At 38.9% G+C, this 10135-nt stretch overlaps 3 protein-coding genes across 3 annotated transcripts; all 3 read right to left on the bottom strand.

Moving 5' to 3' along the window:
* Positions 1-510: 510 nt before the first annotated feature.
* On the bottom strand, positions 511-1550 carry JH06_4369 (phytoene synthase family; the record flags this gene model as incomplete). Its single annotated transcript, XM_014670219.1, has 6 exons — positions 511-590; positions 621-996; positions 1027-1110; positions 1141-1353; positions 1386-1458; positions 1489-1550. The coding sequence occupies 6 exons, from the start codon at positions 1548-1550 to the stop codon at positions 511-513; spliced, it is 888 nt and encodes a 295-aa protein (XP_014525705.1).
* Positions 1551-4493: 2943 nt separating this feature from the next.
* On the bottom strand, positions 4494-8726 carry JH06_4368 (hypothetical protein; the record flags this gene model as incomplete). Its single annotated transcript, XM_014670218.1, has 18 exons — positions 4494-4727; positions 4758-4826; positions 4857-5561; positions 5592-5996; positions 6027-6198; positions 6229-6341; positions 6372-6530; positions 6561-6812; positions 6842-6955; positions 6988-7080; positions 7152-7349; positions 7380-7454; positions 7485-7595; positions 7627-7881; positions 7912-8181; positions 8212-8403; positions 8436-8579; positions 8610-8726. 18 exons carry the CDS (start codon positions 8724-8726, stop codon positions 4494-4496), a joined length of 3678 nt encoding a protein of 1225 aa, XP_014525704.1.
* Positions 8727-8915: 189 nt separating this feature from the next.
* Positions 8916-9745, bottom strand: JH06_4367 (23S rRNA methyltransferase; the record flags this gene model as incomplete). The annotated part of the gene is made up of 4 exons (XM_014670217.1): positions 8916-9143; positions 9173-9466; positions 9497-9553; positions 9584-9745. 4 exons carry the CDS (start codon positions 9743-9745, stop codon positions 8916-8918), a joined length of 741 nt encoding a protein of 246 aa, XP_014525703.1.
* Positions 9746-10135: the final 390 nt, after the last annotated feature.

The following is a 10135-nucleotide window of genomic DNA, read 5'->3' as shown; positions in this document are numbered from 1 at the left end:
ACCGAAGGCAGATTTACCTCGAGAAACACTTTGAGTGTGTTGCTCAGAACTCCCTCCGAAATGTCGTTACAGTTCTCCAGAGCACTCTCAGCGCTCTCAAAGGGCTTTTCCTTAACCATATCAAATTTCACTTACACAGAATGCTTTCAGCTTTACTATCTTACTAAATTTGCTAAAGTCGGTGATGCTCTGTTGTACCTACACAATTACCATATTCAAGAGAGAAAAATACCTGAGTGGCCAGTCCAGCAATTTCTTCCTTCTCCACAACCTCGTAGAGAGAATAGCCAGAGGCAGACTCAAAAAGGACATACGTCGTTTTACCCTGTACGTTAAGATGTTCAAATGAATGATTTTACCATTCTTGAATTATCCTTAGACTCTAAAATATCTACGGTAACTCAATTCTAGAGAAAAGCGATACCAAAGTGAGTGGAAAAGGGCCCTAATAGAATGGGGCCTTTTAGCGATTTGTGATCGTAATTTGGTTCTAACAAGATATTTATCTATTCAATAGGATTTAAATGACTTTTGCCTTAATAGACGATTCTGGAGCTTGACGTTCATAAAAGGACTGGACAGGGATTCATCTACTCTCTCAAGCCCCTTTCTGTTCCTACCTGTTAGTTTATAATTTCGCTTTTTTAGTTGTTCAAGATAGAAGATCGAAGGAGAACCCAGGAGAATCATTGTTTCAAATTGTTTGTTAGGTCCTTTGCATCCCTGTTTCCATAGTTTCCGTACGCTATTATAGTTATCTAGTGCATATTCAGCCATTTCCTTAATAACTTGCTGAACCTTATCCGATTTGATATCGCACTCCCTAAATGAAGGGAGGTCATATTTCTTTGCTAGGTCTGCAGGAAAATAGCTCTTCTCATGTTGGAAATGATATGGAGTACCACGCAATAGAATAGAAATGGCCATCGAATGCGTCAGTCTTCTCCATGCCTCCACCATTGAGTCATCTTCGATGCGGAAACTCTGCATTAACAACTATCCATCAAGACCTATCGATATCACCACATATCCGATCGATCCAAATACCATCTCTCCATATATATTAAGATCATCGATCGTTTGTACTGGTTCATCATTCAAGTCTGTTTCCTATTCGTGATAATGATCTTTCTGGGTTACCCTTGCCTCTACAATTCGGTCTAAGAAACAAGAGGACCATTTGTACTGCTGGATCATCTCATTAACACATCGAAGCAAAGGAGTTGCTCCTGAAGATTTCTCTTCATACATGCTCGACACTTGCTCACGCAGCCATTGTAATCTCATTCTCCCAGCTAGAACATTTCCGTTGATCTGATCTCTGATAATTGCTGCTTCCGTATTGAAACCATACTAAGAATAAAGAATACAGAGATAAAGAATACAGCAACAAAGAAGGGAACTTTCATCACTTCAGGAATCTGGCATCCTGCATAATAATAGTCTATACTACGTGATCTATTCATTATTATATGTATATTCTTCCACTTTACAAGATCCATCACATTCTCATAATCACTAGCAGTGGCTGGAGTGATGATATTCCTCATGAATAGCCTTGAAATAGGCCGTATGACTTTCTTCCATGTTGTAGAAAGCATGATTGAATGAGATATTTGATGTGAATAAAATCAAGCGATAAAATGGAAGAGACGAAATTCATTATTTTTCTGGAATCCAAACAGAATTATTCAACTCATTTATTCTTAGGAATATTCTCTCTTTTTATATAGTTTTAGTGAAAATAGAAGAATTGCTACAACTCCAATAATCATACAATCATATCGCATTGTTGAGTCTGGTGCAACAGTGATAGCAACAGCATCTAGATGATTATCGGGCTGCTGACTCATACTAGTGGAAAATATAACTTGATTGGATCCATCGATCTTCAAGACACAAGGAGGAATGATGATACCCAAATCTTCATTCTTTGGCAATTCATTGAATGTTACTGGTGTTGTGTAAAATGGAATGGTCAAAACAAATGACGCATTGAAATATCCTTGAAGAATGTGTGTGTCATTGACTCTCTTAGATGAGTGAATAGAACCTTGGATAGACTGTAGTTGAGAGGTCAGGAACTTGATTCCAACTGGTTCCACAATTGTGATAGAACCGTATCCACAAGAAGTGTTGGAGGACTGTATCCATAGTTCTCCCAGTTCCATATTAATATCTGATGGAATAAGTTGGTTATTATTCCTACCCTTAACAGTTTGTTGGAGAGAGTGATAGATTGGTATAATCCCTTTCTTCTTCTGTACAAACAGATATGATGCATAAACGGATGTCTGATTCGTTTTAATTGCTTGATATGAGGAGATGATTGATTCTTACTGAGTGAAGTGAAAGGGGAGTGTAACATGGTATGGACAAATGATGATTTTTCATTTTCAAAGAACAGATTATGAAGTTGGGAATAGAAGTATGTACAGGGACGAATAGGATAATGATACCAATGGTGATGACTATACACTCCTTGATAAATTGTCCCTATCATGAAATAATCATATACAACACTCAAAATCGCCTCTCTTTTTTCTATTGGTGCATCAAGATAAAGACCCTCAGGATAAAGAGTGTGTTCAGGAAACCAGTCATTACTTGGAACACCTGAAGTGATACTAAGCAGTCCATCACCTTGTTGATAAAGGTTCTGGGCAAGTCTCGTTAGATCATTATCGAAGTCTATGAATCGATAAGGTATAACATTGTATACGATGATTTAGATTCCATTCAAAGGAGAATGAATAAGAATTAGATGTGATCGAGTGAACAGTGGAAAATGATGCTCCCTTTGGCTTGAATTGATTCAGTACAACATCTTCCGAAGATACAACATAGAAAAGGAACACAAGAATTAACATCTTGTCAATTCTGTTGACAACTTCGTTTCTATTTCTCCATTTTTCACACAAACAAGTTGGTATTACTAAGTGTACAATACTAATCCTACGGCTATATCTTGAATGCCAGATTCGAGTGTAGAAAAGGGAGTAAGGAAGTATCATGATTCATTTGAGTATTCATTCATGCATTTCACCAGATGAGCAACGTATTGTGAATTCTCAATCTATAAGATAACACTCTATGCATACTACTTCCTACAACACCACGACAATAGATACATTGGACGGTGTTATGAATACTGTCATGACAATCTATTGTTTTGTCATATTCTATAACCTCCCGTTTATTAATATAACTCCGAACAGCATCAGAAAGATCAACATAGCAAGACAAAGGATCTTCATGATATTGTCTATGAACCTAGAATATCACTCCTTCGTACCATAGAAATACATCAAAAGCCAAATCTTGACAAATCCTTCTAAGGATTTGTGTAACGTCAGGATTATTCATCCTCGCTGAATCATTCATGACCAAATGGTTTCTGGTATACCAACAAAGAATTCTTGAAGATTACTGAGATAGATTCTCATTATGGATGATGATTTTGATTTAGATGGACTTCTGGATGATGTCCTAAATAGCACAATCCAGCAAAATGAGGCAGAAGATGCGTCTTCGAGTCAAATGGAAGCTCATCATTTAACTCCGGTCCAGCCATCTTCAAAGTACCAGGCACTACAAATATTACCTATGTCAATGGAAAAAGAATGGGAAAAGGTGATCGAAGTTGATGAGGCTGTAATGAAGTTGCGCAAACCCCAAAACCTGAGTAATGCCTATACCGAGACTACAGGCCATATTCATGAAAAGAATCTTAAGGAATACTTCGAAGCAGTGGTAGGTGAAGTGCTTGGGAAGGATTCGAGTTTGTTGACTTCTCTTTCATCAAATCCGATGGTTCTTCGTCTGTTTAAAGAAGAGCTTGTGAAGCGTATTCATGAAAGTGTTTCAGCTGACAATAAGGATTTACTGGCTGGGGATTTCAATGCTCTGAAGTCTCTTTTGTGTGTGTAACATGTCGAATCCATTATCTTCAAAAGTTGTTCCTTTATCGTTCTCTTTTTGTTTCTTATATCAAGTGATCTTTGTGATCTGTCTTTAGTGTTTGTTTGGATTACTGTGTAATGGCTCGAATTGTGAATGGGCAAGTAGTTGATGATGTTTCACCAAAGAAAGAAAATGAAAAGAAACGTATATATACGTGGAATGACATTACCTCACGAAACACGCCATCGAATCAAGGAAATCAATCTACTCTGCACAACCGAAACACTGCATCTGAAGGAGCAACATCAAAAACGAGTGAAGAGAAACCTATCGTACCGTCGGTATCTGGTTATCTAGCAAACTTGCTGGGGATTTCACAGTATCAGCTGAAGATCCCAACGGAGAATCCTGTTGTGGTGATTGATGCTGTCTATTTCGTGCTACTAGTCATTTTTGCTTTGCTTTTTGGGTACAAGATGGCTGTATTTTATTTCAAATGATATGATGGATAGATTGTTTTAACTGTTGCCATGTACTTCTTAGAACCAAAGCATTATTCTGTTTGTTACAAGAATTTCAGAATAAACGACTTATATTCTTCTTCTCTTGTTGGCCTTTCTTCCCAGAATTTGCAAACGACGGACTTGTTTCTTCGCAGCTTGTTGTTGCTCCTGAATACTCTGCTTCAGCTTGTTCTTGACACGATAACTCTGTTTCACCATCATGAAATTCTTCTTTCGTTCCTTTTCCTTATTCGTTGTGCCTCCTCCCTTCAGCTTCATTTGGAATTCTCTACGTCCTTCAATAGCCTTACGTCGTCGTTCCTATTCATCACTTCTTCCATCAGTTCTTACTTCGATCGTGTCTTTACGTTTCTTCTGATATCCCAACAAATCATCCGGATTCACCACAGCCGAATGATGCTATGATTTAATGAATGTCCATAGACTTACCATTGCATTTGCCACTTCGACATCTTCTTCACTGCTTGAATCATTATCATTATCTCCTTGTAGAATTCTATAGTCTTTCGGTGTAAGAACTCGAGTAGCCAACACTTTTCGAGCCATCTCAATACGACGTTGCCGAATTCGTTCACGTTCTTCTGGACTATCTTCATTCTTCTCTTCGTCCTTATTCTCTACTGCATCTGAACTAATCACATGTTCTTCCTCCATCTCTCCTTCCTCTTCACCATCCTCTTCGTCTCCTTCCTCTTCTCCTTCCTCCTCATCTCCTTCTCCTTCTTCTTCCTCTTCCTCCATTTCTCCTTCTTCTTCTCCTTCACTCTCCACCAACTCAGGAATCTCTTCCTCCTCATCCTCCAACAATGCTTCATCTTCTTTCATGGATACTGTCTTCTTTGATTTCATCACCTTCGCATCCAATTCCTTACTCACCTTCACAGGTTCCCACTTCTTCACAGACACTTCCTCACCTTCACCATTTAATACCTTCTTCTCTTCCTCCCAATCTTCTGGATTGTCCTCTTCATCCAATTTCACTTCACCTCTTTCAATAGCTTCACCCAGAGCTTCCATTCCATCCATGGTATCTCGTACATACTCCTCACCATAAGCCAGAGGACGAGCCGTCTTATCGCTCTCTTTACCACGATCCTTCTTCTTCAGACATAGTGGATAGATCCGTCGAGCATTCTATCAATCACTCCTCCTCTCAATCTTCACATTCATGAAATTACGAGCCGCAACTACAACTCCTTTATCACGGTTATTCTTGAATTCTACAACCTCGTGAATAAGTGGTTCTAACTCCTCCATCTGGTAAAGAAGAGGAATTCGAAGGAATATCTCACTGAGAGTATTGATACCCAGAGCAATCACTTCCGGTGACGAATGATCTGTCACAAAGTTATCAGCAATAACACGAACCAGAGGCATCAACTCCTCAGGCGGTACGTAATCATGACAACTCTGAACAAGATACACTAGAATCCGAGTAACCTGTTGTTGATGAGCTGTCAAATAGGATTGAATGAAAGCATAGAATGGAAATAGACATAATTTATGGTATCCAATAAATCGAGATATTATATCCATCATCATCAGACGAACAGAAAATTGTTCCTTTGTCTAAGAATGACTCTACAACTTCAGCTTTACCTTCTTCAATTGATTCAACATTTTCTCACAAAAACCTTGAGCATCGTATACCAGAGCAATAGCTGGGAAACGAGGTTGACCCGTCATTTCATTTGCACGTCTCATCTTCCGACGACGTTCAGCAATCTGACGTTCTGTATCTCGCTTACGAGCACGCGTCTTATGAGAGTGTCTAGATATCATTCCTCCTCTATAACAGGACAAATGTTGATTTACTTCTTCCACCTTGATCTCCTTCTCTTTCTCTTCATCTTCTTCAATTCGGGTTTCGATACCCAGGAAAAATCGAATTCCTCCAACCATCACACGACTATGCTATCTATCAGAAACATGGTGAAAAATGACTTTTGAGAGACAGGCAGCAGCGATCACATTAACAGAACGAGCATCTGTCCATACCTGACGACGATACAATTCAACCATCACATCTAAGGCTTTACGGGCCACCAATTCGTTATCCGAATTGAGGAGATCAAACATAAATGACTTCAACTGGCGATTCAACTAGGAGTAATAGAAATAGAATAGACAAACATTTTCATTCACTTTACCTTTATTAGAAGAACTAATCACTGAGATTATGTGTGTATACAAAAGGGCACGTAACTGTTTGTCATTGATGCGGAAATAATGAAAAAAGGATTTCAGAAGAGGAATTAACTCAATAAGACCCTTGTTTCGTAGAAGAATCAACACCTTCACCACACATACACGAGTGTCTCGATTCATAACATCCGCCATATCGTCCATAATGCCAAAAAGAATCGTTGGATAGTCTTTCAATACCTAGATGAATAACTGTCGAAAAATCATACATCGGGATAACACTGAGCAACATGTCCAAGGAAGTTCAAAAGTGCATTAAAAGCAGGTGCAGGCTCCGAAGGATTCATCTTAAAGATCTCAAATTCTGTTTGGAAGTGATCGTACTATGTATGACAAGTTGTTAACCACGATTTACCTGTTGCATGAATTCTTCACGATATACCTGAGGATCACGCCTGATCAGGTTCTGAAGTCCCGGCAAATCTGTTGTAAGTTTAGACATCGTCTTCTAATTTCCAAAGTTAATGGTAGGTCCAAAGACGATTGGGGAATTCTGTTTTTCATAATCCATGACAAAACGCCGGTTTCGTTCATCAAACAAACAATGTACAACTCAGTACTCTCCTCTTCCCCAGATTCATCCCCATGTAGCTTCTCGTAGATATAACCAAGAAGAGATTCCTTTGTTCGTGCAGAATCTACCATCTCAGGCATATTTGGATCTGCTCCCTTTGCAAACCACTTCAGAATCGGGAAACCTTCAATTCCATACTTTCCCTACACGTAACAGATCACCTTTATCCTAACAGCGAGAGTCTTGTATTTATCAGCATCCAATTCGGCTATTAACACATCTTCAGTATTCTCTTTAGCTACTTCCTCCTACAGGTCAATTACCAATCCTAAATCTACATAGACAGGAGCAAGGGCACGACAATGACCACACCAAGGAGCATAGAACTTAACCATCACATTTCGCTTTCCATTCACCACAGCATCGAAATTGTCCTCATCAAGAACAAACTGGATATGATATTCACAGTCCACTTCCTACGACTTTACCGGGCTCAACAGTAATCTTAATGAACTGTCGAAGAACATTCTGCATTCCACGTAACTTAGAATACTCCTTCCCTTCCTTCGGCAAATTAGCAAGAGCCTTCTCAGTCTCATTCTTTTCCTGATCCACAGCTGAGTCTCCATCAACCATCACTAATTTCATCACCTTGTAATAACGGAAACTAGCAGGATGCTTGGTCTTCAACTTCAAGACCTTCTTCATAATCTGTTTACGTTCTTCCTCATTTCCCTATCTGTCACTTCCTTTTGATTCATGTACAGTCATAAAATCATGAGCTAATTCGTCTAGCACACTGTCTCTACCATATCTCTCATTGAGTCCTCCTTTTAGACTGATGAATGTTCCAAAATACCGATTCAAGTAACTATCAATCTGTTCACCATGTTGGAAGTCCACAGTTTTATCATCAAATGCTAGATCTTTTGTAGGAATCAGTTTCAATTCTGGGACCATTCGAATACCATAGTAGGAACAAATATTCCGATTACGAGAACAGTCAACACTAGCAAAGAAAAGGCTTTTCATTCCCTAGTGCTTAAATTGGAGATACTCAATTACTTTAAAAGCACGAGCACTTTGATAGAATGCCAAAGAAATGGTCTGCGAATTGGAATCACCACTCACATAGAAAAACATCATCACATTCTTCCCTTTTGATTTTGTCAGGAAGGTATTATAGTTTCCTTCGGTGATGTGAAAGGAACGATCCTTTTGAGCCTCAAGTCCAGTATTCTTTGCAATCCAAGCAATCTAAGTGGTAAGGGAAAACAAATTAAAGATACAAGGTCCTCATCTTCGTCCATCTTTAGAGGTGTCGGATTTCCTGCGACAAACAAGCGAATTTCCAAGCTGTCATGATTGTCTGGGATACCATACTTTTCCACCATCTCCTTATCCTCATCAAGGGTACTTGCTCCAATTAGATACTATATGTTAAAAAGTACTACAAGTAAGACATTCTTATCATCTCCAAAGGCATAGAGAGAATAATTCACTTCCCAAAGCTCTTGTCCACACTTAGCACAATCAGGAGAATACCAAACGGCCAATACATGCTTGTGTGCACTCAACATACTCTGAAGATTTGATTGGGTCAGATGGTTCAATCCACTAATCCCTCATCGTCTTTCAAAGAAGAATACTCATAAACGAATTCTGAAAGCGTGATAGCTATCAGAAATAAAGGAAAGATAATGCACTTCATTTGGAATAAAGAAGAATGGACTATTTGATAAGATTGCGACTTGGAGCCCATTATTGGGTTATACCGAACAAACACTCAACTCTTTGAAATGATGCAAAACACAATACATTTCACTCGACTCCTTTCTTGAAGCCTTCGGCTTTATTATTGTAACATTTACGAACTGTCTTCTCATACGTTCAATGAACTCATGGAATTCCGATCCCTGTAAAACCTTCAAGACTAGTGAGCAATCTGTCTTCGCTATAGAACGAGCGAACTCCACTACACTATCACACATTTCTATCTACATGTTACGAATCCTACCTCATCTACCTGTCTCGTGTGATCCCTATTGTGATCGCCAGAAAAATTGGGAGCAATATCGCTGATTACTACATCGACAGGCCGATTATCAATGTAGGACTGCAAGTTCCTTTTCATCGTATCTTCCATAAAATCACCTTTAAGAAAATGAACTCCATCAATAGGTTCGATATCCAGTAAATCGATGGAAACAACAGAACAAGGGATTGTCACACCTACTTTGCTGACAACATATTGAGACCATCCTCCAGGTGCAGCTCCTACATCGAGGACAATATTGTTAGGCTTGAAAAGGTGCAATTTCTAGAGAGAAGCAGTGCATTCAACTCATACATCATCAATCTCCTTCAATTTATATACTGCACGAGAGCGATATCCCTCTTCTTTCGCCTAATGATAAAGCTGGAAGAATAGCGATACTTGAATGTAGTAGGGGTCTCTCAGTTGTCGATCCAGCCAGAGTGTTGACGAATGACTTTTCCCTTTATGTTGTAAATAGTCCTTCTTTATATTTCGCTTGAAATCCTTATGCGATTCACTTCGTACAGACTTCGGCACAGCAGTACGAAACACAGTAAACATACGATATTTATTCGCTTGTTGTATCATAAGATTGCTGAATGAATGCTGTAATCGTATCATAGTCAAGAATAGATTGAATAGGAGCTTGAAAGGATGAGTAACTTGGTTGTTCACTGAACAAAACAACACGTTTCTACGTTATTGTTGTTACTTACGAGAGAATCATTCAAGAACCGTGTATCCTGTCAGTTATTTTTCCATAACATGAACAAACAGGATCTAAACCTACCAACGAATATCAAACAAACAATTAACTGAGTAACAACAATTGGAGAATCTAAAACTGCAAACCCAGCAGACACACCTCCTTCCAGAGAATCAGACACTTTTGTTCGAACAAGGACACCAACATCCTTAGCAAACAACATTGACTTCTTGTCAGTGTCAAAC

The sequence above is a fragment of the Blastocystis sp. subtype 4 genome (assembly GCF_000743755.1).
Source record: "Blastocystis sp. subtype 4 strain WR1 chromosome Unknown seqid_0309, whole genome shotgun sequence".
Classification (NCBI taxonomy): Eukaryota; class Bigyra; order Opalinata; family Blastocystidae; genus Blastocystis; species Blastocystis sp. subtype 4.
The sequence above is the reverse complement of the archived record's forward strand: the minus strand, read 5'-3'. Positions and strand labels throughout refer to the sequence as shown.